The sequence below is a fragment of the Ricinus communis genome, chromosome 1 (assembly GCF_019578655.1).
Source record: "Ricinus communis isolate WT05 ecotype wild-type chromosome 1, ASM1957865v1, whole genome shotgun sequence".
Classification (NCBI taxonomy): Eukaryota; Viridiplantae; Streptophyta; class Magnoliopsida; order Malpighiales; family Euphorbiaceae; genus Ricinus; species Ricinus communis.
In genome coordinates, this window is record NC_063256.1 from 8,167,713 (window position 1) to 8,195,657 (window position 27,945).

The following is a 27,945-nucleotide window of genomic DNA, read 5'->3' on the forward strand; positions in this document are numbered from 1 at the left end:
TAAGGATTATTACTATTATAGAGTTTGAATACTATTTCTATAGAATTTGAGACCAAATTATATTATTGATATATGCTTTTTTAGGTAATTAATTTTTTTATATATATCTAAAATTTCAGAGGAGCGTTTTTTCCTAAGTGAAAAATTATTTAAGTTTTTGAAGTATTATTAAATAGTGGGTAGAAAAAATTATTGTGTAGAAAAAAGCTTTTTTATTTTTTCTTTTAAAAGGAAGAAAGTGTGTAGAAATTTGACATTTTATGAGAATGCAAAATCACACTTAATACACGTGCCATCCTTTTTCTTTTGAGACTTTCCAAATCCTTTTATAATAGAAAAATGGAATGATTTAATTTTTGTGAAAAATATAGGAATTAAAACTTTCTAACCAGTAATATAGAGCGGAAAAGAGGCACGTGATGCGTGCGTGTCGAGATTTAAGCGGCGAGGCGAATTTTGCCAACTTAGAGACGCAACCGTTGAAAAATCAAATTCTACATGAGCAGAAGCGGAGCAGTCGCAAAATTTCCAACAGAAAAATCATCATCATCATCGCCATCGTCGTTATCGTCTCCTCTTCCTTATCCAGTCAATACACTTTCTTGCTGTCTTCCAAATCTAAAAATTACAAAAAGAACAGATATAAAGAAAAAAGATAAATTTATATGCACACTTTTAAAAATAAAAACATTCTTTTCTTCCTTTCTTAAAACCTAGTAAAACCTCTTGAGAAAAAAAAAAAAAAAAAAACCTAGTAAAACCTCACTTTATAAATTATGACATAATGTCCAACGCTATAACTCGGACTCGCTCCTGTGACCGATTCTGTAATCCACCGCCGATAATGATACAGAAACAACTTCAGCGAGCGTTGAATACCGGCAGCCGAGTCTACTCGGACGAATCCGCATTGTGTATTTCTAACTCACTTTTGCCTAATGCAGACTCGTATTTGACTAATTTAGATCGCATAATTGAATCGATTACTCCTACTGTTCGTGCTCAAAACTTCGCCGAGGTATTTCGGATTAAGAAAATTGGAGTTCTTTTTTTTTTTTTTTTTTTTTAAATTGATGTGGAAGTATTTATTTGCTATTAAAAAAATTACAATGCTAAGCTTGTGGTGAAGTTTGTATTCGAGTAATACGTCGTTGAATTTGACTTTATCAAGAGAACTATTGCTTGATGAAATATTAGTTTAGTTAAGGTCAGGTGAAATCAAGTGATTAAGTAGAATGAGTTCACAAATTTGTAGTAGTGCATTGGTAAAATTCAGAATTTACATTGTTGTTTCATGGAAACACTCGATTGTCCTTTACGCTTTATTATTGGTTTAAGTTGTATTGCTTAATGTTCAGGAGAGGGAAATAAAGAAGGAAAAGGAAAAGGTGAAAGGCTATGACGTTTTGGTTTATTAATCTGTCAGCTTAGATGGCTCTTATCTTTCCAAATCACTGTTTATTAATATTAGGTTCGAAATTGCAGGAATTACTTTGTGTTGTTAATATTCAGTTTTTGTCTCCAGGCAAAATTAGGGGGTTGGAAAATACGTGAAGCTGATATGCGGCCATTCTTTTGCCTTGGGGATCTATGGGAATCATTCAAAGAGTGGAGTGCGTATGGAGTAGGAGTTCCTCTCCTATTAAGTGGGAATCACACTGTTAAACAGTACTATGTCCCATCCCTGTCAGGCATACAACTGTATGTAGAACCAAGTAGGGACAGGTGAGCAAACTTGTTTGCAGTCTTTTCTTGTTTTCTTTACTCAATGTTCAAATTCTTGGTGTTCTATATATGTGCTGCTCTTCCTCTACTAATCTTTGACTCTTTTTCATGTTTGACCTGGACCGACTACTGAGTACTGCGCTCATTGTTCCCTAGCTTCTCATGAGAGTACATTGTGTTTGTCATTAACCACCTTATGCCTTTCTAAATGATGTGATCATGGTGCACTGGTAGAGATTGTTCCTACATACTGGATTTCTTATGGATCTTTACATTATTATGATTACAGTTCTGAGATTTTTCGTGGGCAACTATTGCCCCTGGTGATTCTCATTAAAATAATTTCTTTTGCATATTGTTTCTAATTTTATTTTGATCCTTGAGTTATTTTAAAATCTTCTATATTTTCTCTTCTCTTTCTCTTTAGTTAGTCAAAAGAACCCCTTTGACTTATTAGAGGACTCTACTTGCAAGTTAGAACTTCTGCATCAGTTCATAGGCATTAGACATTTTGGGACCAATGATGTGTGAGGTAGCTTGCTGTTGCATCTGTGAGCTTTATCCTAGCTGTTATTAGTTCTGGTAGAATTTGTGCTAAACTATTGCACCACATGTATACCACTTGATGCCCTATTTCTCTTAAGACATGTCCTCAATATTTGGAGGTTACAGATCTAGATACAAGATTCTCAATTATTAGAATTTATCTTAGCAGAGCATTTTAAAAAAATATCAGTTGAGTCATTGGCATGCAAAGGTGCCTTCCACTAATTTAATGAGCAGTTAAAATCGGGTTAGTTTTTCTATAGCTATAATTATGGCAATCCAAGTAGCTGAGCAATTAGGTACAAGCAACTAATGATCATGGAGTCCAATTTTAATCTCCAGTTTAGAGAAATTGTCACTGTCATGATGTATTTTTTGTTTTTTATTTATAGAAAACTAAGAACTACTTAATGTTTTCCATTTGTTGTTTTTGAAAATAATTCTTTTTAATTCAGTTCACATAAAATGTGATAAGGAGAAAAAAAAAGAAAGAAAGATATAAGATGTGGGGAGAAAAAAAGTGGACGAAGAATGAGAATAAAAGATACAAGTTACACAAGAGAATGTGACGACAAAAAATAGAAAACAAAAATTATGAAAATAGGTTTTTTTTTTTAAACAATATGCAAGAATTTCTGAAAAGAAAAAACAAAAGCAACTCTAATAACACATCTTTTTTATTTGAAAAGATAAATGAAAAACATAAATAAAAAACAATAATAAATGCCTCCTAAAACTATGTGAGTGATTTTAGTTGCATTTTGTTTTATCATTCTCCTGCATGTCTTTAACTCTCTTGATTTTAATTCTTATATTGTGATAAGGATAGTGGATTAGGTTTAATATTACTTCAATAGATTTCATGCATTCAAGTGTCATTTACTTTCTCTAGAAGCAAATGATATTTATGTTAAGATGCCTGCTAGTAATTTTTGAATATTGTCTTATTAAATTCTATTAGGAGGCATGGCGAGGATAGTGACTTTGAGTCTTCACAGGAGGCAAGTTGTGCTGGTGGTAATGAATGTGAAGCAGAAAAGCAAGCCAAAGGTGGTGTTGATGGAGTGTGGGGTAGGCATAGGCATAATATCATGAACCTAAACCCGCAGGGACTGCAGAGACTTAGTTTAAGAGATCAAAATCTCAATAATTTATCCAGCTCACATGGGCTGCTTGTTTTTGAATATTTGGAGCAAGAGCAGCCTCGTCGTCGTAAGCCTTTATATGATACGGTAAGTCCTCGACTGTGATCATGAATATTAACTTGTCAAGTTCTTGGTCAGTTTTCTTGCCCAAACTCATGTGATTATATTGTCCTGACCCCTCCTTCAGGTTTCAACACTTGCATCTGAATTCCCAGATATCAAAACCTACAGGAGCTGCGATTTATCGCCTGCAAGTTGGGTTTCTATAGCTTGGTATTTCTTCCCCCTATCAGATTCCTGAGTATTGGATGTTGGAACGGTAATTTATTCTTATTTTCCTCTGCATCTTTTTTACACTGGAACTTGGATACAGGTATCCAATATATAGAATACCAATGGGTCCGATGCTACAAAATCTGGATGCATCATTTTTGACCTTCCATTCCTTGTCCACACATTCTAGAAGTATATCTCTCTCTTTTGCTCCCTCTGCATTATTAATTAGCTGACAGCATGTTCGTTATGCTGAGTCTTTCTTTTTTCTTTTGGTTTCTGTGACTGCCATAGGCAAGAATCCGATACAGTTTGATATGCTAAATGCCAGGACGGCCTATGGGATGGTTTCTTCTTCCAAAACTGCTCTGCCTGTTTTTGGCCTTGCTTCTTATAAGTTGCAAGGTTCAATATTAACCTCAGGTGAATGGGAGCAAGCAAGTTCATTATTGCAGGCTGCTGTCAACTGGCTTCAACATTTGGAAGTTAATTCTCCCGATTTTCAGTTTTTTGCTTCACATAATTAGAAGTGGTGATGTAGTGGGGGGATGTAGGTGAAGAAATTCAAGGTGAAAATGTTTGCGTAAAAAAGACATTTTTTCATGCCAAACAATTCATTCTGCTGTTTGTAAGTTCTCTCCCTCATATCAAGCTAGCAGTAGCATCCTCTTGGGAGTTGGACTCTCTCTCTTAATCTACATGGTGTCAAAAGAACTTGTAATCTGGGCATATTGGTAAGCAGTCACCATACCTACTCTCCAACGGCAGTAGCTCTGAGCACATGGTATCTTCTAATTTATCAGGTCTTTCGTTGCCTAGGTTTAGAGTAGGCTCTTAAAGTTGATTTTTGATTTTTTAATAGTTGTATAGTTCTTTTTCCCTAGGCTTTAGGGATTTATAACGATTTAAAAATGGTTTAATATTTCATAATGTTGTCATTGCCGGTGAGCACGGTACTGATTCCACATAGATTTTTAGCATTACGGTGCTCTATAGGAACGAGAATTAAATCTTGGAATTCGTTTCCTTTGCCCTTTCTGTACATGTTTGATTTGTTTGTTTTAGATTGATAATCTTTACATTCTGAAATTGAATTTTGGCAATGTCCAAATTCCGTCTGTGCTACAAAGAATTTGTGTTGGATTAAACACACATTGTTCGACAAGAATCGGCACCCAATTGGGACGGTTTAGTTCTGATGATATCTCAAAGCATCTATAATCTTTTTTGGATCGTCATATAGGGTGATGTTGTTGGTAGAACTGAACTAGAAACGTAAGGAGAATGCTATAAATGACTCGAAAAAAATTTCAGCCTCTACGAGATACCTACAGAAAATATATAGAAAAATTTAATCTATACATAAATAGGGTGTTTATATACAAGCATTCATCTATGTGTTTTGAACTTAAATTGTAACAAAAAATTTCAAGGTTGATATTTTATCAAGGTAATTTATATATTTTGATGTGATAGTGTTACAATCCTTTCCTAACGGTGGACAAAAATAAAAGTAAAAATGCATAGAGTATTAGTTAATGATAGTGTATATTTCAATTTGAATAAAGTTAAAATATTTAATTCACATTCTTTTTATTTGTAATTTAAAAAAATATTACAATTGTAAAAGTGTTTCTGATGGATTCAAATTGTATATAGATATTTAAAGATATTTTAGAGTTTTAATGATAATATTTCTATATATAATATGGTGAAAATATATGTTTTTACCTCATTTTAGTTTTTGTCTAAATTCATGAAATAATCAGCAAAAATGAGAATTTGAGCTAAAAATGTACTAACGAGCTTTAATTGGACTGCAGCTATAAAAAGCTCGAGAATCAAACACCTGGGCTATCAATAGCTTGGGTCTAATTTAATTCATTAAGGCTTAAAAAGAGGGTTTAAGTAATTATTATGTAATTAGTAGATAATTATCTTTTGAGTTATTTAGTTTGTTTAGAAAAATAAGGGATAACTATAGTAGTTATGTGCTAAGAAAAGAACTCTAAGAAGGGATCTTTACAAGAAGTAGAGATTAATCAAAACAGGGGGTTCTGAAGGCTATTAAGATTCTCTCTGCAGAATTTTCTATAGTTTATCATCTTCTATATCTAGCTAGCTTGAGTTGCATCATTTTTTGAAGAATCAGATAAGTTTTTTGAAGACGTGGAAAAAGACGACCAATCTTCTTCATTCCTTGAAGAGCCTTTGAATTTTGAGGGAGTTTTAATTTTTTGTTTTATGAATCTTAAGTCTTTTTATTTAATTACAATGATCATTGGATTAAATATGTTAGGCTATATTCCATAAGTGTTTAGTTTGGTTTTTTATTTATGTATGAACTTTATATATTTTGAGCTTAATGAATGATTTCTTTACCTTCATATGTTCATTAGTTTCATCTATTATTATTGGTTGACCATCGTATCAATTTAGTAATAATATTTGTTATGAAAATTTTTAGGTTAAAAATATTAGAACATTATTTTTACTTTAATCTATGTTGGTTTAAGAAACCTAAGTTGCATCATTAACTTGAATGATTTAGAAAAAAGACATATCACCATCTCATTTGTTAGATTAGGACTTAAGGAGATTACTAAGTAAAAGTTATATTAAATTCTACTTTATAATATATTTCATATTAATTATTCTAGTTGCATATTTATTTTCTAATTATTTAATTTCTTTTGTTAAACTTAAGATCATTATCAAAATATTGGCTTAGAGTGTTTATATTTATTTTCAGTATTTTGTGTAATAGATGGTCTTTATAATATATGCTTTATAATTTCTTGTGAGATCGATCTCTTGGTGAACTTGCCCGAACTGTAATTCAGTTCGTGCATTTGCGAGTACTAATTTAGACACATCATTCTTAAAATTAAAATAGAATATATTTATGAGTATTCAAACTTAATTTTTGAAAAAAGATAAATAAATTATTTTAAAAATTAAATTTGAAAAGTCTATAAAAATTTAAGAATAAATCATTCATATAAATATATCTTTTAACACTCAATAACAAATTTAAACAAGTTAGAATCTGAACATTAATAAAATATTTTTTTTAAAAGTAAAAGCATCTTAATAAATTTTTAAATTATACTTATTTTCTATTATATGAAAATAATACCAAAAGACTAGAAATCTAAAAAGTTGCTTAATTTATTATCTTTTAGCATGGGTATATTAAAAAATTAAGACTAATAAATTTCTTAATTTATTCTTTTCTTAATTTTATTTTAAAAGTTAGATTTTCCTTTTTTTTATTTTTTTTATTTTTAAAAATTATAAAATAAAAAGTATTATTAGAATACATATTTAACAATAAATCAAAATAGGCTATAATTTAATAGGAAAGTATAAAGAAGCATTAAAGCAGATGCATGGTTTTCATTACGTTCAAAGGAAAAGAAAAAGCTTTTATTGGACTGTCAGACAGTTTCTGTGACAGACATTTATCCCTTACAGACTGGGTAATAATCCGATCAAGGTTATCGCTATTTCCCAACAAGGACGCGATTTCAAACTTATCCAGGAAATTCTTATCCCTAAACTTGCAGAAGCGAGCAGCCGAACTGTAGCTGTTCCCGTCCCTGGTCTTCCTAATCGATTCCAAGGTACGTTTTAACTATCTTCTTTAGGGTTCTAGCTTTATCCTCCTTTCTTCTCTCTATATTTCTGCCTACCCCTCTAAGACATATTATTCTCTGTTTGATTTGATTATCTGATTATACACTCTCTTTATTTCGTCATTCATTGTTCTCATTTTTGCAATTGTTTTAAGCTGGTCTATATATCGATATAGCCAAATTTTATGCATTTATCTTGAAATTGTGATCTGGGTTCTCTGTGTTTGATTCAAATAACTGATGAAAGAGAGAAATTTTTATACAATGGATGCCGTGTTTATACTGCAATTGCCAGTACGAAGTATGTTATTGAAAAGAGTATATTGAATTTGTATGTGCAGTGATACACCCACATTCTTTAACAGTGTTGTTTGGAAGGAAATGAGGAAAGAGAGGGGGGGAAAAGAATTTTTTTGGACGTTTAGAGAGAGAGAGAGAGAGAGAGAGAGGGAAAGAAAATAACAGAACAGTAATTAGATTTCCCAATTTATCTTCATATTTCCTTCCAATTTGAAAGGAAAGCAAGGACAATGAGAGGAATAAAAGGTAAGTAAAAGGTAAAAATTTGCTTTTATATGGATAAATGGAAATATTAATTTTAAAGGATTAGTGAATAAATCTAAATTTCTCTAGTCTGTATCTCACATCCAAACAAACAAGAATGTTATATTTGGTTAAAATCTATTAGAAAATTTATCTTACTTGAGAAAAAAAAAATGAAAGAGAAAGTAAAATAAAAATGATAAAGTTGAAAGAGGTATTTGAGTGTTATAGAATATATTAACTTACGAATGTGGAATTCATTTGGGAGTTCTATCTATTTTGTTAGAATTTAGGTTAGCTATATTTCATTCCGCACAAGTTTGATTATTTAGAATTCTAAATTAACTTTCACTTCATTTAAAGCACAAAACCCTTAGATTTGCAAATGATTTTCATAAATTGTATGGATTTTAACCAAACACAATGTAAATACAGTTCTTTTATTTTCTTCTTATTTCTCACTTATTAGCTCTTTTATTTTCCCTTGTGCTTTTTTGTTTACGAAACATATTGTAGCATTATAGAAGCAGCAATGGGTATCAGAGCAAGAAACGGTAATGATCGTTTGAGGACTGTTTGGACACCTGAAATGGACAGATATTTCATAGGTCTTTTATTAGAACAAGTCAGTAAAGGGAACAAGTTTGATGACCATTTATTTAGCAAAAGAGCATGGAAGAACATGACCTTATTGTTCAATACAAAATTCAAATTTCGTTATGAAAAAGATGTACTTAAAAATCGCCATAAAACGCTGAGGAATTTGTACACAGCTGTAAAGAAGCTCCTTGATCAGAATGGGTTTAGCTGGGACAATAATCGACAGATGGTGACTGCTGATAATGATGTCTGGGATGAATATATTAAGGTGAGCATGGCTTCCACTATTTACTAATTAAGACTCAATATCTATTGGTGACTGTTGATGAGTTTTTATTGCAGATGCATCCGGATGCACGTGCATATAGAATAAAAACTATCCCGCATTATAAAGACTTGTGTTTGATATATGGAGACGCAAAAATTGAAGAGAAAGGTGAGGTCTAACCTTAATGGCGTGTTTGACAATCTTTTGTCGGGATTATGTTATTGGAACTTTCAAATCTGTTGCTATTTGTAACTAGGCGACAATGCGCTAGAGCTGTTGCCTGATTCAGTTGCAAGTGAAACAACTGAAGCAACTCAGGTGAAGAGTATTGGTGGGGGAGATATGGAGACCTTTCAAGAGATCACGGTTGATGAAGATTTTGGAATCTCTATGTCAAATGTGGCAGTAAATGATTCTGAATCAAAAGAGTTAATGCATGATGTACATCAGGCTACAACAAATGTAAGTGGAAGCACAGCTAGCAACCGTACTAGGACATATTGGCAACCACCAATGGACCGCTATTTCATTGACCTTATGTTGGAACATATGCGGAAAGGAAATCAGATTGATGGTGTTTTCAGAAAACAAGCATGGATGGATATGATCACATCCTTTAATGCTAAATTTGGCTTTAACTATGATGTCGATGTTCTGAAAAATCGTTACAAAACTCTGAGAAGGCAACATAATGTTATAAAGAACCTTCTTGAATTGCCAGGGTTTTCTTGGGATGATACTCGTCAAATGGTGACTGCTGATGATTACGTCTGGCAAGACTATATCAAGGTATGCTTTGTTACTTTGTTAGGAAGTAATGTGAGCCCAAAATTGGGTGTTGTGTATTGTTCATGATTAACAGTCAACTAGTAATGCTCAACTAATTAAAGACTTGTATGAAAGTGAACTAGCAGCATTATAAAAGCTTTGATGTGCTGACATGCAGACACGTACAGATGCACGACAGTTCATGACACGACCTGTCCCTTACTACAAGGATTTGTGCATGATATGCAATGATCAAAACTTTGACGAAAGTGACTGCTGCTCTGCTCAATACTTGGAGCTGCAAAATGACTTCCAAGATGTTAAGGCTCCCAGACCTTCACAGTGTTTTCATTCTCCAGCTCTGTCAGTTTCCACTGAAGAGGAAATTGGCGATATGTTAGAATCTGTAGATACAGGTTCAAAAACTAGTGTGCTTAATGAGAATAAGAAACGCCAGTCCGAAAACCAGTCAAATTCTGGTCACTTTAAAAAGGCTCGGGGCAAAGAGGAGGGGATGGCTAATGCTCTGCGGGAGATGGCAACTGCAGTTTCATCATTATCAGATAAAAGGAAGGATGAGAATACTAATTCTATATCAATAGAGAATGTAGTTAAAGCAGTCCAAGATTTATCAGACATGGATGAAGACCTTATATTAGACGCATGTGATTTCTTGGAGGACGAAATGAAAGCTAAAACATTCATGGCACTGGAAGTCAAACTAAGAAAGAAATGGTTGTTAAGGAAGCTGCGTCCAGAATCGTAGGTCTGAGGATTTTCTTTTCATTCTTTGGCAGGTCGTGCGTACATATGAGGCCTTTTCTCAGAGTCTGCACAGGTTTTAGTTCCTTGGTCGTTACCATTAGCTATGTAAATTTTAACTCATCGAGCATACAGGCTTAAATCGATGCAGGTTTCTTTTTTTTTAGAAAGGCAGTTTTGAGATGTCATGGAGCACGAGAATGAATGTCCATTTTGTTTTCGGTGGAATCCATGATCTTTGCTCCTCTATAAAACAGGTCAAGGTTTTTTTTTTTTTTTTTTCTCCTTTTCTTTTCCTTATTATTTAGGAATAGGCTTCACATAGTGAGGAAAGTTTGAATAGGTCTTAGTTAGAAGTGACTCCTTAATAGCAAGAGACTTGGCTAATAAATCATCAATGGTCATAAAAAATGCTGATAATATCTTTGTTGTTTTCATGCTGGAAGCACAACGGACATTTTTGCAGCATAGCAATCATCTAATTTTTCAAATCCAAGTCCCAAATCTAACGCCTCAAATTAACAGTGATTTTGCCATTTTCAAGCGAGATAATGCTAATTGCTCAATGAACTGGAAATGCCACATCTTCATTACTAGGAGGCTGCTTTCAATAGTGAATTTATATGAAACTCGATCTAATGACGATCAGAGCATATGATTGAAAATTCGGCGCCAAAGTGCTACCGATATTGATAACTATTGCACCTTCCTTCGCCTCATTTCCACATTCTCTCTTTCCGACAATGAACCCAAACTTTTTTGCGCCAGTTCTGCCAAGAAATCCATTATCCCTAATATCTTGTCCCGCCATTCACCACAGGTTTGGACCATATGACCTTTTGGATAAGGATATTCCAATTGTTCTAGAAACGCATTACAATCACTTGTCCTTTTTAGGTAATGATTAAAGGTTAAATTGTGATTATAGGGGCAGCAACGAGTCCTAGTACACCTTATAGTAATTGCCGATCTGGGGTGGCCTTGATGGATTGTGAAGGAAAAGGTTTATAGAGGGCTCATACACGGCGTTTGCGGGGCAAAATCCGACTTTAGCGGCGTCCGCGGCATACATGTGGGTAGTGGTGGTGAAAAGAATGTGGCTGCTGTAATGGTGGAGAAAGAAGAGGCTTTGAATTTGATGAGACAAGGGTTTCACTGAAGGATTGCTTTTTGCAGCTCGTGCATTCCAGCGTTAGAGCCAGATTAAAAATAACTGAAGACGAAGCTTATACTGTTCGATTGCATGCAGCATTCAGCTGCCTTTGTCCAAGCAAAAGATTAGAAGCCGAGACTGAGTGGACGTTTAAACCACTGTTGCACAACCACATCCAGCTTTCATAATAAATAAGAGGAACACTAAATTTCATTATATGTTACAGAATTCAATAACAGAGTACATATAGTCCTGGCTCTCACCTCGCTAATTGGTTAAATTGATTGGTATGATCACTTCCCCATTATGCCTAACCTACCTCTCCTTACCAAGGTACATTCAATACGAACAACATCGACAATGGAATTTTTTTGTTATGATCTAGAGTTAACAAACAATTGTGCTATACTATATCATAAATCATCCTCAAAGATTGTGGACAATAGCAGCCCCTGCACAAACCGGCTTCTCCTACCCTTCTCAATTTGTTCCTTCTCTGATAAGGGAGATTGGTGCATATCTCTGAAGTAGAAAATTACCATCATTGTTAGCATAACAATAAAGAAGGTTCAGTAGTAATCAGAAAATTAAACATCTAGACAGAAGAACGGTCCGAGCAGAAAAGATAAAACATATTTAATACTGACATTTCAGGACTCAGATGCAAAATCAAAACACAGATGCATACACTTCGACCGCCTCACTGCACTTGAAATGATATTTTTGATGTTCCTAACTATTATTTCTCTTCTCTTCCTATTGCTAATGTAGCAATCATCACCGTGATGTTTGCATTATTTAACTTAATTTTCCACCAAGTTGCATATTATTAAAATAAAATACCCATTCAAATTCTTCCTCTTCCAAGAGGCAACTATAACAAAATGTAACCAAACAACTAACCTTTCTAAAATATTTTCCTCAGAGCTTTTCTCTTCTAAGACTACATCAGGTAAACAATGTGGCTGTACACTTCCAGACTTATCAGCAGGGATTGCATTGTAAAGGAATGACATCAAAGGATCGGGCTCCATCTTTGAGGAAGAAACCGCAGGAGATGGCACATCAAGTAGGCATTGGAAATGCCCATCCTGTAATTCCTTCTTTAGAAGCGAAAGAGTTGAATAAGACCCATCTTTCTGGAGCTTTAATTTTTGCAACCTGTAATTTCTAGTCAAGGAATACTAGGCACAGTTTGAACATCAATAAGAAACAATATCAAAATGCAACTCTAACTGAATATAAAAGGAAAAGATGCAATAGAAAACCTCACCCATAACGAACACAAAGTTTTTAAGAAATTCCAATAACATATTATTCAAAAGGGAAATATGCGAAAAAGATGCATGATCTCCAAAATAAAATGAAAGAAAGGATATCTTGAACATGCTCCCATGCTGAGTGGTTAGATGTCGAACCATACTCACCCCTACTCTTGTGGCGCAGACTGGGCATATCTGCAACCATAATATCCATAAGCAAATTGCTTCAGGAAAGACACTATCAGAACCTGATTGCAGCATACTAACAAATATCCTAATTACAACGGCAAGAAGCATACAATTAACCTCCTAAATGCTAAACAGCTAAAGTAATGGACATGTTCTATCTCTACACCTCCTCTAAGCACAGCCCGAATTATGAACTACTGGAATTCAACCTTCGTTAAAAAGAAAGGAAAAAAAAAAAAACCTTCCACCCAAAATCATACATATATTCCTTGGATTTGGTATATCTAGGTGCCTCTGGGTTCTGGTCCTAAAGAATAGTTCAGCATCACACACCTTGACCATTCATTACTAAATTCCACTGCTTGAAAAACAATACTTCTTCTTCTTTTTATTTATCTTTTAATCCTTCATCTCTTTTGTCAAATAAAAATTACCAAAACCTGCGGCCCTGACCCAAGCTCCAGACACTAGGTTTTTTTAACCCTAGTCACTAACGAAGCAACAATAATCATGGTGTGAAATGATTGCCAAACTCGATGAAGATAGCACATTAATAATTGTTAATAAGTTTAAGTTGATAAACTCGTGCAGAGGTCAACTGAAGATCAGTGTGCATAGAGATACTAAAGCTAGAACGAGTTTTAGGATAGATGTTGTATTAACACTAAGAACAGTACTAGACAATAGTGAATAAACAGATTCACAATAATCTATATCTAAAACAAAACTAGAATAATATATACGACCCACAATTTATGTTAAAAAGGTGAAAACAAACACTATGGATTGAACTACTTTTCTAGCCCCACACTGAACTGTTGAGACTGAAGATTTACTTCTGTCAACCATTAACAAAACAAGCATTGGTAGAAAAAAGGATCCAGTCACAAATAAGTCAAAAGAACTCTTCCACACAAAAAATACAACCTGAATAACAGAAAAAGAAGCCAAAATATCCCCACAAAAGAAAACAAGAAATAAAGAAAGTCACCACCGGCACAACCAATAACTGACAAAATAGTAAATATCAAAAAAGGTATGAATGTTACCCCTGGCTTAGATTCAAAAGGATGGTCATCATCAATATGAGAGCACAATTCAACTAAATCAAAATCCTCAATGCAAAAGGGGCATGGATACTCTGCCCTAATATCATCATCTTCATATTCATTAATATTATCTCCATCTACCTCTTCAAAATCCAGGCAAAGATCTATTTCAAAAACAAACGAAAACATAATCACCACATGATAATCATCATATGAATCAATAGACAAAACTAAACAAAATCTCTAGCCCATGAAATTACCAGAAAGAGATCTGAGAGCTGATTGGTAGCTTCTAGAAGAAGTAGAAAGAGCAAAGCTCCATGTATCGTCTTCCATTTCTGAACCCACTCTCTGCTCCTCCTAATTTTCTTGTCAGTTACGATACAAAACCGAAGGCTTCTCTTTTCTTTCCTTTTCTTTTCTTATTGTAAAGTGTTGCGTTTGGAGTAATAAATAGCAGCGAAATAAAGTGAAGAAGCAGAAGAAAGGAGGAATTGAAATTCGGGGAAGAAGGGGAAGAAATTGGGATTCAATTGTATGGATACTTAGTGAGCAAGGACCTTCGTTTGGATCCCGAAATGACCTCCAACTCCCGCGATTTACCTTAAAACTACCCTTTTATCAAGACGGCTTTTAACTGCCCTTTGTTTTGGACCGACCTATTCCTTTCTTTTGACCTTTTTTGCCCCTTGAAGTTATTATGTCCAGGAGTTTATTTATTTATTTATTTATGATAATTCTATTTGTAGAAAGTGCCCGAACCGACCAAGGTTTTCCTGTCCTTTACCCCTGTCTCTAGGTTTTAGTTTTTTTATATTTTATTTTGTTATCACTTTAATTTGGTAAAACAAAATCAGGAGACAAATTTCGTTGAATTTTTCAGAAATGAACTACATAAAACTCATTTTTCAGTTACGAATTTCTCATGTTCAAGGTTGTGTTTATAATTTCTATTATTTGAAATTGAATTTACCTAAATTTTATTGAAATTTTAAATTTGAAATTTAAAAAGTGAAACTTTATACCTAAAACTAAAAAATAATAATAAATATTGGGCCAAGGGAGCCCATGCAAAGAGGGCCTCTTCTCTCAATATATGAGGCCTATTTAGTGTACAAAAACGCGCAAATTAGCGTCGGTTTCTACTTTTCAAAGCTACCTTGTGATTCGCAGCATAAAAATTTCAAGCTCACCGGCGGTTAAATCTCCAAAAGAAATCCTTAGTTTCCATGATTTCAGTTCCTCTCCCGCTCATACTCTCCAAATTCCACAGAATTTTGTTTTTCTCGCTTCCAAATCCCTCACCCACTGTCAAATTTCTTAATTTGCTTTCTTCCTGTTATCGATGGCAACGAGAAATCGAACCTTGCATTTCAAAAAACACAGAGACGCAGTGAAGAGCGTGCGTGCTCCTTTATCATCATCATCATCAGCCTCCGGTTCGAATGGTCCGGTTATTGAAATGGTCAGCACTTCATTTCTTCGTTCCAAACACGCCTCTTATGCTCCTCTTAGCACCGAAGATCCCGGTCCCTCTTCTTCTAGGTATTCTTTGTTTGCTTACTTATACTAATTTTAGGGTTAATTAGGGAATCTTTATTCCAATATTGGCTATTGAATTCTTGTATATCCACTCTAACAATACGTAATTAATCAACTAATGGCACAGTGCTAGTGATGCATTTACTATTGGTTTGCCACCAGCATGGGTAGATGATAGCGAAGAAGTGTCTGCAAATATTCAACGAATTCGAATTAAAATGGCTGAGTTGGTTAAGGCTCATGCTAAAGCTCTAATGCCTTCTTTTGGAGATGGAGAAGATGATCAGCGAATGATCGAAACTCTTACTCGAGAGATTACTGATTTATTGAGGAAATCAGAAAAGAGGTTACAGAAACTTTCCGCTAGTGAGTCTCCCGAGGATTCAAATGTTAGAAAAAATGTACAGGTAGTAGTTTATGCTTCTCCTTGCGCAAGTGTATGTTGTGTGTTTGTGCATCATTTTGGAGTTTAGTTGATGGTGTTATATGTCTCCTCGATGCAGCGTTCTCTTGCAACAGATCTTCAGAACCTCTCAGTGGATCTACGGCGAAGACAGTCAACGTATCTTAAACGCCTACAGCAGCAAAAAGAGGTCTGCTTATGCATATGCATGTATGTGCATTAAAATATGAATAAATTCCTTGACTATACAGAGTTACGTACATGTTATTAGCATGGAAAATCTTAAATTCAGTATATGCTTATTTGAACTTGTATTGCTTAGGTGGCTGTCCTTGCTTCTATTATTTTACAATCTTGAATTGCTCTTTTAACCCTTCTGCTATGTGTTAATGCTGTTATCTGCTTCAAATGGTGACTGTTTCTTTGTATCACTAATCTGTGCCTATGTTAAATCGTATTTGTGTTTTTGTTTTAAATTATTTTGTGGTTCAGGGACATGATGGGGTTGACTTCGAGATGAACTCAAACGAGAACAAATTCAGATACGAAGATGATGAATTTAATGATGTGGTATGCTGTTTTACTTCGTTGTAGCTTACTTTCAGCAGGGTCTACATGATCAGCTATTGTCTACTCCTAGAACTTGTCACTAGATATTCCTTCCATGAATTAGTATCTAAATATTCCTTTGGAAATGAAAAATGAGTGACATAAGTCATCCATCTGTGATGCATTAAGTTCATGTTTTGAAGATTTAACCCAAGCTTTTGGTTGTATAGTCATACATGAATTTCTTCCAGAAGTCAACCTGTTCTCTGAAAAAAGTTGGGTCCATCTGGAAACTTTATTTAAACTAGTTATTAATATTCTTTTGTACTAAATTTGATGATCATGGTTGGAAAATGCAGGGCTTTAGTGAGTACCAATTAACTAAGCTAAAAAAAAGCAAGCAGTTGTCCGAAGAAAGGGAGAGAGAGATCAATCAGGTATTTGAATGTACTTATTGATGGTTTAAAGATCATTTTCTGAGTACGGACGTAGTTGGATTGATGTACCCTTTCTTTGTAGGTTGTGGCATCAGTACACGAGCTCGCACAAATCATGAAAGACCTCTCTGTCCTTGTGATAGATCAGGTCTGAGCCACAAACTTCTAGCTTGTTTTTCTGATTATTTTTAACAGCTCGATTAATAAAGGAATTTTATGTTCTCGGGCAGGGTACAATTGTTGATAGAATAGATTATAACATTCAGAACGTCGCCACCTCCGTAGAGGAGGGCTTTAAGCAGTTGCAGAAGGTTCTTTTCCTTACTCTTTCACTTATACAAACACTTGAATGGGCATCCATCTACCTTTTTGTTTTATGGTTTCCGTGAGATTAAACATGCAATGAATGTTATCAGTGTCATTCATCTTTACTCAAGGTTTATATTGGCGCATAGTTAATGGTCTGTGCTAACACTAGAGGTCTGTTCAACAGTATGATGTTGGTTATCCTGGTGCAGGCGGAAAGGTCACAGCAGAAAGGCGGAATGGTGATGTGTGCAACAGTGCTTCTCATTATGTGTTTCGTCATGCTAGTACTCCTGATCCTCAAGCAGTTATTTGTGTGAATATGTTGAATATTGCTACTGACCCTTAGTCTGCTAGTTGTATATGCTCTGTTATGCACATTTAGAAGGATGGCAATCTGACTGGGTAGCTTCTAAAGATGGCCCCTATTATGGCTGTTTTTGTTACTGTTCTGGGCTTCACCCTGGGTGCCTTTTCTTTTTGAAGCCAGGTTGAGGATAGATCTGTTGTAACAATTCTTTCTTGCAAATATCCAATTTAATGAAAGCCAAAGGTGTATAGCCCCTTTTTAGATTGTGATTGGAGTACTTTTCAATTCTTTTTTTCTAATTTTTAAAAATTGAAAGAGAATAGGGCAATTGATATTTTTCTTTCAAAAAGTATGTTTGATACAAAACAATTTATAAAAATTAATAATTAATCCGATAAAAATTTAGATGTTTCGTTGACACCATACAATAATCCCAATTATCTTGAATTTTTGAATTTTAAGATTCAATATATAAATATAGTCCCATATGTAAGGGTGTTAATTGAGAGTTCTGAATCTCTTAAATAGTATGACCTTAAGTTGACTATGGTACTCATTATAGAGGAGGTCATAAATTACATTTTTTCAAAGGGATTCTTAAAAGAAATATTCAAAAAAAATATTAAAAACATCATTTTTGCTATTGAAAAATATTATAAATTAAAAAATTATTTAAAAAATATGATAATATATGTTAGATATAATTTTTTTTACAAAATGATATATGTTATTAGCAACTTAGTATATGTTTTTATAATTTTTATGATATTTAAATTTTGATATATGTTCAGTATATATATTTAACATATGTTTTATATTTATTTAATAATATTAATTTACTTACAGCTCAAACTATTGAAAAACTGAATATATACATAACTAGTATTTAAAACTATTTTTTAAGAATAATTTATTTTACATATAAATCACATTTATTTAAAAAGAATTTAAAAATCATCATAAAGAGATTTCCTTTTTTTATAAATGTACAGTGAAAAATATATATTAGGTATACGTTGGATATATTAATCAAGAATTCTAATTTGTTTAATTTAAATATTTTAATTTTAAAAATTATTTTTCTCAATAGTAATAATATCAGTTTTAATTGATTGATTTAGTTAAGGTTTATATAATAACTCTCGTGATTATTGGAAATTAAAAAAAATAGTATTATGATAATTATTTTCTCATTCTATATTTTTATAAAATTATAAAACATCAATATACACTTATAACATATTATAATAAAAAAAATAGAAGTAAATGAGACCCGTTTGATGAAATATATGAAATATATATTTGATATCTTAAATTTTTTAATATATTTATATGTTTATTTATTTATTTCAAATATAGAAAACTAAAAAAATAAACTCTAAAAATTGGTATACGTTATATTTATCTTAGTATCTGTTATATATATTTGTGTATTTTTTATAAAGATATAAATATAGTAAATACCTTATATATAAAAAATATATATTAAAATAAATTGAATGTTTTCTATTATTTGAATAAACACTGATATTATATCTTTGCTATTGAAAAAAAAAATTCAGAATAAAAACATAAACAAATTGAAAGTTTGATTAAAAGTTACTTAACATATATCTAATATATAGCTAACATATAAATTTTATATCCAATATATAATAAAATAAATGTAATGTAAAGTATTGCCTAAGAATTTACTTTCTTATTTTATAATTATACAATCTATATGAATTAAAACAGTTGCAAATACCAAATATGTATTTAATATATATCATATCTTATTGAGCGTATACCATTTACTGCTACTTTTGGTATTTTTTAAAAAGGTATAAGTATTTACAATATAATTCACAGATCTTGATATATGTTTCATATATATTTAGTGTATATATAGTATATAAATGATATCTGAAATTGTTTTTCGATTTATTGGTATATGCTTACATGTAAGTTTGACCACTATTTAAAAAACATTACTAATATCTTAGAACAAGCATATTATCAAACATTATCAGTGTAGAATATAATATCATGTAATACAATTTATTAGCCAACTCAAATAGTCATATCATTTCTTGTTCATATGATAGATAGCACCATTACAAGAAAAAAAATTGAGTTAAATTGAATAACTAACTAGCAAGTCTTGAATTAATGCTCTATGTCATCTCATTTATTTACTAGTTTTATAATAATCCATATACTCTTGATCATTCTAGAAATACATTTTTCTCTTTCTCCTTATTTATTATATATTTCTAAATATAATAATGAAAAGAAAACATCACAACATATAAAAGTTTCTAGCATATTAAAATAATAAAATTATAATAAATTTTTTTTTCTTTTTAAACTTGTATGAAAATAGTTACTATATATATATTTTAGTATTTATTCGTATATATATAATATATGTATATTTTTTTGAATATAATATCAAACTCATAGACACCATACACATTAAAACCATCACCAATATATATATATATATATATTGTTCATAAAATTAAATAATTATGCAACCAAAACCTTTTTTATAGAAACACCTTAATATCTGTTTGAAAATCATACAAAAAAAAAATTATAAAAAATAAAATTCTTCAAAAAATTCATTACATGAAAGAAAAGGTGATTTTCTAAAGGCGACTAAGGAAGGAGCAAGCACCACCGAAATAAGCAATCGGTATCGACAACAAGTTGAGTTCTTTCGGATTCTAAGACATTGCTAATTACTTAATAAAAGTGTATGTGATTTTTTTATGAAAAAGTGAAAAATAAAAGAAAAATGATGGAATAAAATAATGATAAAGAAAAGTTAAGGAAAAAGGAGAATAGAGTTTCTTTGTATATAATCCCGTAAAAAAAAATTGCAATATTTTTGAAAGTATGGATTTTATATATTTAAAAAGAAAAAAAAAAATCAGTATTTTCTATAATTTCTCCTTTTCTAAAAAGGTAAAATTTCAACAATCTTACCTGGAATGAACACTTGATCCATTTGTCATCTTATTTAAGATCCCCATTCCATTCTCCTAAACGGAAAAGAAAATGATACATTTTGCATTAGAATTAGAATTATTATTTATTGGGTGGCAGCTTATTTCTCACTCTAAAATGCCTTTTCAGGACTAAGGCAATTGCACATTATTATTATTATTCCCTTTTATAATCTCCTATATTAGCAAACCATTGAAAATGGAAATTAAGAGAAAAGAAGTAAAAAAAAAACGATATTGTTTTCTATATAACCTATAAGGGCTATTATCCCAAGAAGATGCTTCCTTCCTATGGTAAATCCTATGGGATACCACTCACTACGAGTCGCCAATGATCAAAATATTCTGAAATTATGTTCCCGTGATTCTAAAACTGAATCAATGATAAAAGTGATATAATTATGGCAGCTGCATACTGTGTTATGGTGAAATCATTCGCATTGAATTAGGGCTCCCTAATTAACAACCCAAATTGAAGGTAGCATACTTTAAAGACATGGGCGGGAGCTTAAGGTTTAGTAATTCTTTTTGTTAATTTATATATTTTTACTAACCATAAATGAAAGATTTTTTTCAAAAGATTCAAGATTCACTTATTTATATACTTTGTATCTCCACTGCGATATGCTCTTCAATGTTTTTCTCTTTTCCTCTGTCGCTCGTCTTCAATTCCTGATCTTGTGTTTGTCTTTTCGGGTACTTTATATATATATATGTTGAGGGATGGAAACAAATAATGATAATAACAAAGGAAAGGCCATTATACAAGGAAGTAGTAGCCTGGAGAAAACGAGTGACTGCGTTTCAAATGAATTTCCTGCTGGTTTAAGGGTTCTTGTTGTTGATGATGATCGGACTTGTCTCTTAATCTTGGAAAAGATGCTCCGAAATTGCCTATACAAAGGTGCACATATACATTTGATCACACCATCCTTTTCTTTATAATCATGCCATCTTTCTCTGTTTCTTGTATTTTTTTAATCTGACTGAAATTTATGAATCACTTTCCAACTGAAAGAGAAACTATTAATTTCTTAATCTTTTTGTTCATTAAAATCTGATTTTTCTTTTTTTAATTTAAGGTGTGCGTGAGGCCCCACGCATACAAGGTTGATGAAAATAATATTTTATTCATGGATGCAGACTATGATTAGTCCGAACCACCTTATAGACATCTCTTCTTATTTTCTCCTATAATTTGTCTTCTTCTTCTTTTCATTTTAGTAAAATAATTGTCACTTTGTTTGAATTTTTATTGGGTTTTACAAGATTATGAAACTTTAAATTTTCAATTTTTACTATATTCTTCTATTATATTATTAGATTTTGACCTATTGTAAATAACTAGAAAAAATAAATATTAAAAAAACAACTATCCATGTTTATGCTTATGTGTCAAGATACAGAGAGTTTATACATAAAATATCCACTCATCATATAATTTACAGATATCTTTATTTTAGTGAAACACTGTTGCAACTAGGACTATTAAGTTGGAATGTCAGCTTCATAGTATAATTTCTCGAAATTTATAGGGCTAAATTCTAGGCTAAGAGAATTTGGTTTTCCATGTTCATGAGTGCTGTAGCATTTTCACCCATTTTCCTATTCAAAACACCAGCCTAAATCCATCCTGGATTCAGAACTGTATTAATTTCACAGATAAATGTGTTTGCCAATGATTTTTTATGGAGATAACCCTTAAAGAACCAATGTAATATTTTCAGATAGATGCATAAAATGGGAAAAGTCTTGGAGAACTGTCTCGATTTCCACTTTTTGGAGGGTTTAGACTGAAAGTTGATGAATATTTTTTGCTCAAGATTATACTACAGATTCAATTATAGACGTTCCTTTCTTTAAGAACAAAATGTGATATATGTCGTTAAATAGTCAACTTTATACGGTTATTTCTAACCTCTAAACTACATGTTTTAGTTACCAAATGTCGGAAAGCGAAGGATGCTTTGTCAATGCTTCGAGAGGATAAGAACAAGTTTGACATTGTTGTGATTGATTTGCATATGCCGGATATGGATGGGTTTGAGCTCCTTGAGATTGCTGAATTTGAAATGGGTTTGCCTGTTGTCAGTAAGTACTAATTCAAAAAACCATTTTGACGTGTTGTATTCGTTTGCTCTCTCTACTTAACATGAATTCTGTTATGTAACTCAGTGATGTCGTCAGATGATGATCATGAAGTTATTAAGAAGGGTGTTCTTCATGGTGCCTGTGATTATTTGATCAAGCCTGTTAGGATGGAAGCTCTTAAAATGATATGGCAACATGTGATTCGCAAGAAAAAGAATACTGCAAAAGATGAACTCGAGCAACTGATAGGCTTGGAAGATGATATACTGCTTTTGACAAAACCTGACAGTGACGATGATATGATCCATGGAAACTTGAATAATACAAGGAACTCAAAACGGAGAAGAAACAATGAATATGACGATGAACCCTCAGATCCTGCAGCCACAGGAAAGAAGCGAATGATTTGGACTGAAGAGCTCCATGAAAAGTTTGTTAGAGCTTTTAATCATCTTGGCCATGAAAGTATGATTCCTTACCACCTGCGATTTAATTATACCGTAAAGAAACAACTAGATTGAACACTAAGTCATAATTGAACATTAATCTATCATTAACTAGTAGTAATATTGGCCGTTCGAAAGCTATTTAAAACATTCTCTTAGTGATTTGATATGTTCTTTAATATTCTGCTTTTTTAACAGTTTGATTCTGTGAATAATTTTTCTTTTTTAGTTCTTTATTCACACTTTCACTTTCTGCTTTCATTTCTCATGTCATCGCAGATGCAGTTCCTCTGAAAATTTTGGAATGCCTGCAAAGAATGAATGTTCATAGCATTACTCGAGAACATATTGCTAGTCATCTTCAGGTATCGTTTGTTGGTCATATAGTAATTTACTGAGAAATGTTTAGTTTGATTGTTTAGAGACTAATAGAACAACTGTATGACAGAAGTATCGCATGTATCTACGAAAACAAGATGACATTCCACAGCTAAAGCAAGAACATTTGTTGCCTTCAAGAATGAACAAAACATCTATTCTTGAGCAACCTCATCCATCAGATAACCTCCAATTCTGTACAAATACATTTCCATTTCCTTTGCCTTGTCACACTACTCCACAAGCAAGGCTGCGTGCACCATTGAGTACGATTACAAACAGTGACTGGACTTATGATGATCAAGGGAAGCTTCTGTACCCTGGAATGGTGGAATCAAGCTACTATCCTATGACCAAAAACTCTGCAAATAATTTTCCTATCATCAGTAGTACCTTTGGAGCAGCAGGACCTTCGTGCAATACATCTTCTGTTGCCATTCAATCAGTTGGTAAGGAGTATGAATGGAGGAACAAGGAAAATGTTGCTCAGAATTCCAAAAGCCTTTCAGCTCTTGATTCATTCCATGACTTGTATGAGACAAAGACTGACAGCACGCCTCAGCTGATCTATGAGCCTTCACTTTATCTCCAGCATTTTGATCAAGATGAGATCTTTCATGGACATCTTTATCAGGTTAGGTTTCTAAGATGTTTCTTTTTTATTATTCTCCAAGTCTTTTGTAAGCGTCTGAGAGTTAATTGAAATTACGTTTTGTTTTCTCACAGCAAGGTGCAGCGCCACTTGTAATCAAATATAACAATTCTACACAACTTGATAAATGAGCCTTCTGAGAAGACAACCGAGCCCTCTTTTTGAACTGGATTTCTCATGCAGTTTTTTCTTCCTTCTTCTTCTTCTTCTTCGTCTTCTTCTTCCTTGACAGCACAGATAAAATACTGTTTTCTAATCATTAAACTTGCAGTTTACCTCTTTCGTTTTCTCATTAACAAACAATTTTCTTTTTTTATTTATCATCACTTTCATTAGCTATGAGAGTTAACCGGAGAATTTGATAGTGATATCTATGATCATGAAAATCTCAATATGCCTTGTCACATGGAAATAGAATTTTGAGGGTCTGAGATTGCTTTCCGGAACCATATATACCTGATTGTTGCTGGCAAGTTAACTGCAGTTTCGGAGAAAAAGAATTTATATATTAGTACACAGAATATGCTGAAAACCGAAGGAGGTCGCATATAAAGAAAGGAACTATATCAAAGAAAGTTACATCCTTAAAATATTAATGCCTTCTCTATTTCTATTAGGAACATCACTACCATACCACCGTCGTGATCAGTCCGTGTAGAAATATGACCTACAGTATTAAGATACTGAACTTGATTTACAATGTACATCCATTCCTGTCAAAATCGCCCAACACATAATTTGGCACAGACAAAAGAAACCGTACAGACTAACAGAACAAATAAAGATTGATGATTCAGAACTTGACTAACTACAAGAGGAAAAATTTCATGAATCGGGAAAGATTAATAATGCCTCTACGATTGCATCAAAAAGAGCGCTAGAATTAATATAGAGCTGAAAACACTAGCGGCTGTGCTACTCTTGTGACCACTGTTGATTGGACGTACTGTAGGGATCGCACAGTCCTCACCATTAAATAAGACTTTAGTTGGGAATCCATCCTCACCAGGCACATCAATTCCAGGTGTTTTTTTCTTAGTAAATGAGATTACTGATTGTAGCGTACCAGGAACCCGAGGATCTTTCCTTGGATTGTCGCCATCCCTTTCTGCCAGAAGATAATTGAAGTCCGCAAGCCCTTGCATAAAGATTGTATTGGTGTAATTAGGGAGGACGCTTCCATTAAAGGAGTATACCTTTTCGAAGCCTGGCATTGCTTTGTCCAGTTGCACTGCAGCAAACCAATCTGCATAATCAGTTTCTCCCCAGTTGAATAGGGTGATTCTTGCAGTCCAGCCATTTCTGTAATCTGAGAGCAAATGCCAATTTATGCTAACCCCACAGTTATCCCCACATGGAAGTGGATTAGGCACAGCCCTCTTTTTGATACTAGCCCATTCCAAGGCTTCAAGAGTCCGGTTCTCAAATGGAACTAGAAGAGCATCTGGACGCATAAGAAGAGCTGGTTCATTTGCATTGCAGGTTTGACTTGGATTGTTGTTGCAGCCGCAAGCGCAGGTGTTACAGGGGACAACAGAATCATTAAAAAACGCAGAAAATGATACACAACATTTCGGTTTCTCCTCTTTGAAATGTGTTATGTTGCAAACCACTTGCCAACTTGCCACTGCTGCTGTTCTTGAAGGCAAACCACTTGGATCAGGGAACTGGCTTGGACTTACCCTCACCGGAGATCCACATGTAAAATCTGAATTCATTGTGCCATTGATCTTCCAATTCTGGGGTGGAACAAGTTCTGTCCTATTCAAATAAGGAGGCATCTTGAACACTTGCATTAAAAAAACTGAAACAGACTTGCTGAGATCCATATTCGGCGGTAAAATAGTCCCATTTCGACAACAGAAAGGAATCATGCCAATGGTAGAATCATTAGCTCTAGTTGGAGGCAAGTCAACAATTGTAGGCCTTTTCTCACAATTCAAAGCATTAGAGAAATCCATATCCTTGTAGTGCTGACCTTGCTCGCCAAAAATGCAATCTGATGTATCGACAACATAGGGGTAAGCTCCTTTCATTGCAAAGATAAATTCACCTCTCATCCAATCCCAGCTTAATTTCCAATTATCAAGGCGGCCGAAAGGCTTATGGTTTGAGATGGAAACCTGAGCCCAATAATTGGTGTCGTATGTGTTGATTACGTCATACATGATTACAAGATCACCATCTTCCCGAGGCTGGAAATTATCTTCAGGAGTGGTGTTTGGTGTAGCATTCAAATCTTTAGTGCAACAAAGTTGCAACTCATTGCCTACATTAGTCAAAGAAAGTAGAGTATTATGGCAGATGATTTGCACAGTTAAGAACATTCATTTCCAATTTCAAAAATCATTAGAGATTTACATTTATATTTCTCTGCAATAATCAGTTTGTAACGCAATTTCAGGGTGAAATTTCTATATTTTCTGCTACAATTTTCTATCCTAATATTTATTGTGGCTGTACTGTCAAGAAAGTGAAAACTGATAAGCAAACTAATTCTTTGATCAGGGTCCAGAATAAAGTCGCATACAGAACTACGAGGTGACAAGTCCCAACCTTATTCAGAGCGTAATTAACAAACTGATAAACTACCAAATTAACAGAAATATAAAGAACTGAAAGATTCTATCCAAGCACTTAAATCAATGTTTAAATGAAAATGTAAAATTGAATAATTAATCAGTACCTTGTCTTGTTGGAACAGGACAAGAATACCCATGATTAGCCAGAGTCAAATTAGCAGGCAAAGGATCATCGTCCGGGTTTCCGTTTACAAAACGGGTCCCGACTAGTAAGACTGTAACCTCTGTCTGGGTCGTATCTCCAGCAGTCTCAATAGCCGTCTTGAGGTCAGTTCTGGGAAACCCAACCAAAACGGTACCGTTGCCAACAGAAGCAGGAAAAGAAGTGCCATCAGCCAACACAGCATTAGTTGCAGAAACTAACAGCTCATTATCATTAAACCCAACAAAAACCCTCCATGACTTGAGCTCATCGCGTCCGTTGTTGAGCACCTTCACAGTGGATTCGAACCTGTACGGTTGGTTTGTGGAGTCATCAGTTGGAGGGATAAGGTAGCCTCTGGTGTAGCTGTATGACAAGTAAACACCATTGCAGGTGGCGTTTGGTGGCGGTGACGGTGATGGTTGAGAGAAACAAGTGTAAAAAAAGAACGACAGTGTAATGGAAATGATGATTAAGAGATTATTAATATTATTAGCCATGGATTGATTAACTAAGCAGATATTATGAGCTGATTAACCAAAGAGAAGGAACATAATAAGCAGAGAGATGAACATGGATGGAACAAATGGAGGGAAATGAACTAATAGCGTGCCGGCAGATGTTTCTACTTAACCTCAAAACAAAAATTGAAGAACCGGTCTTTTGTTTTACTTCTTCGACAAGATTTAATTATATGTTTTTGATGGGTAAGTGAGGTTTGAATTGGACAAGAAAATGGCAAAAGAGTTGAGAAAAGAAAGAAGCAGAAGAAGAAAATGGTAAGACCAAGTCTATTATCTGCGTCGTTTTGTGTTTGTATTATTACCAAAGTCTTCTGATAATTTTCTCACTGTATATTATCTTTCAAGCCAGTTGTAAGAGGTTGATTACGTGTTCTGTAGAAGTTTCATGGATGCATTACTTCTAATTATTTGCATGAGGTTTGTTGAATTATCAACAAAAAGAAAAAGAGTTTACGTTTGCTAAATTCTAAATCGAGTTTATTGATTAAGGAATGATGAGAAGTTGCCTTAATTTTACAACAAGTTTATGTTTCAATTCAAATTCTAATTTGCTCAGTGCACCAGACCTCCCTGTAGAATAATGTCGACAGCCAGGCGTCTCTGAACTTTTTATTTTTCTTTTCAGATATTTGGTTATATAGGGATAATGGTTACTGGCCTGCAGCCATT

The 27,945-nt window shown here is 33.4% G+C and overlaps 6 protein-coding genes across 12 annotated transcripts; 4 read left to right on the forward strand and 2 right to left on the reverse strand.

Annotated features, from left to right (window-relative positions):
• Window positions 1-362: 362 nt before the first annotated feature.
• LOC8265470 lies at window positions 363-4,727 on the forward strand. The gene is made up of 6 exons (XM_048376532.1): window positions 363-1,018; window positions 1,526-1,725; window positions 3,233-3,503; window positions 3,604-3,689; window positions 3,790-3,881; window positions 3,984-4,727. The coding sequence occupies exons 1-6, from the start codon at window positions 785-787 to the stop codon at window positions 4,214-4,216; spliced, it is 1,116 nt and encodes a 371-aa protein (XP_048232489.1). The 5' UTR covers window positions 363-784; the 3' UTR covers window positions 4,217-4,727.
• Window positions 4,728-7,130: 2,403 nt separating this feature from the next.
• LOC8265471 (L10-interacting MYB domain-containing protein) lies at window positions 7,131-10,546 on the forward strand. Of its 5 annotated transcripts, XM_048375011.1 has the most exons (6): window positions 7,131-7,315; window positions 7,669-7,873; window positions 8,387-8,738; window positions 8,813-8,906; window positions 8,995-9,527; window positions 9,685-10,546. In XM_048375011.1, exons 3-6 carry the CDS (start codon window positions 8,403-8,405, stop codon window positions 10,270-10,272), a joined length of 1,551 nt encoding a protein of 516 aa, XP_048230968.1. In that variant the 5' UTR covers window positions 7,131-7,315; window positions 7,669-7,873; window positions 8,387-8,402; the 3' UTR covers window positions 10,273-10,546. The 5 variants fall into 5 exon arrangements, with proteins under 5 accessions (XP_048230968.1, XP_015577195.1, XP_048230970.1 ...); XM_015721709.3 differs by lacking the exon at window positions 7,669-7,873 and having other exon boundaries at window positions 7,132-7,315; XM_048375013.1 differs by lacking the exon at window positions 7,669-7,873 and having other exon boundaries at window positions 7,134-7,315; window positions 8,644-8,738.
• A 1,067-nt stretch (window positions 10,547-11,613) lies between these two features.
• On the reverse strand, window positions 11,614-14,535 carry LOC8265472 (protein DEHYDRATION-INDUCED 19 homolog 6). 2 transcript variants are annotated; one of them, XM_015721715.3, is made up of 5 exons: window positions 14,182-14,534; window positions 13,922-14,085; window positions 12,801-12,878; window positions 12,325-12,584; window positions 11,614-11,943 (listed from the first exon to the last, which is right to left on the reverse strand). In XM_015721715.3, the coding sequence occupies exons 1-5, from the start codon at window positions 14,255-14,257 to the stop codon at window positions 11,835-11,837; spliced, it is 687 nt and encodes a 228-aa protein (XP_015577201.1). In that variant the 5' UTR covers window positions 14,258-14,534; the 3' UTR covers window positions 11,614-11,834. The 2 variants fall into 2 exon arrangements, with proteins under 2 accessions (XP_015577201.1, XP_048230974.1); XM_048375017.1 differs by lacking the exon at window positions 12,801-12,878 and having other exon boundaries at window positions 12,325-12,605; window positions 14,182-14,535.
• Window positions 14,536-15,043: 508 nt separating this feature from the next.
• LOC8265473 (tlg2p-like protein a) lies at window positions 15,044-17,734 on the forward strand. 2 transcript variants are annotated; one of them, XM_015721728.3, is made up of 8 exons: window positions 15,044-15,466; window positions 15,591-15,870; window positions 15,967-16,056; window positions 16,359-16,436; window positions 16,775-16,852; window positions 16,935-17,000; window positions 17,083-17,163; window positions 17,371-17,734. In XM_015721728.3, exons 1-8 carry the CDS (start codon window positions 15,267-15,269, stop codon window positions 17,476-17,478), a joined length of 981 nt encoding a protein of 326 aa, XP_015577214.1. In that variant the 5' UTR covers window positions 15,044-15,266; the 3' UTR covers window positions 17,479-17,734. The 2 variants fall into 2 exon arrangements, with proteins under 2 accessions (XP_015577214.1, XP_048226371.1); XM_048370414.1 differs by having other exon boundaries at window positions 15,626-15,870.
• A 2,232-nt stretch (window positions 17,735-19,966) lies between these two features.
• LOC8265474 (two-component response regulator ARR2) lies at window positions 19,967-24,305 on the forward strand. The gene is made up of 7 exons (XM_048375744.1): window positions 19,967-20,939; window positions 21,183-21,365; window positions 22,400-22,552; window positions 22,637-23,017; window positions 23,278-23,363; window positions 23,447-24,010; window positions 24,103-24,305. The coding sequence occupies exons 2-7, from the start codon at window positions 21,185-21,187 to the stop codon at window positions 24,157-24,159; spliced, it is 1,422 nt and encodes a 473-aa protein (XP_048231701.1). The 5' UTR covers window positions 19,967-20,939; window positions 21,183-21,184; the 3' UTR covers window positions 24,160-24,305.
• A 246-nt stretch (window positions 24,306-24,551) lies between these two features.
• Window positions 24,552-27,656, reverse strand: LOC8265475 (COBRA-like protein 7). Its single transcript, XM_002523096.4, has 2 exons — window positions 26,715-27,656; window positions 24,552-26,297 (listed from the first exon to the last, which is right to left on the reverse strand). Exons 1-2 carry the CDS (start codon window positions 27,250-27,252, stop codon window positions 24,883-24,885), a joined length of 1,953 nt encoding a protein of 650 aa, XP_002523142.1. The 5' UTR covers window positions 27,253-27,656; the 3' UTR covers window positions 24,552-24,882.
• Window positions 27,657-27,945: the final 289 nt, after the last annotated feature.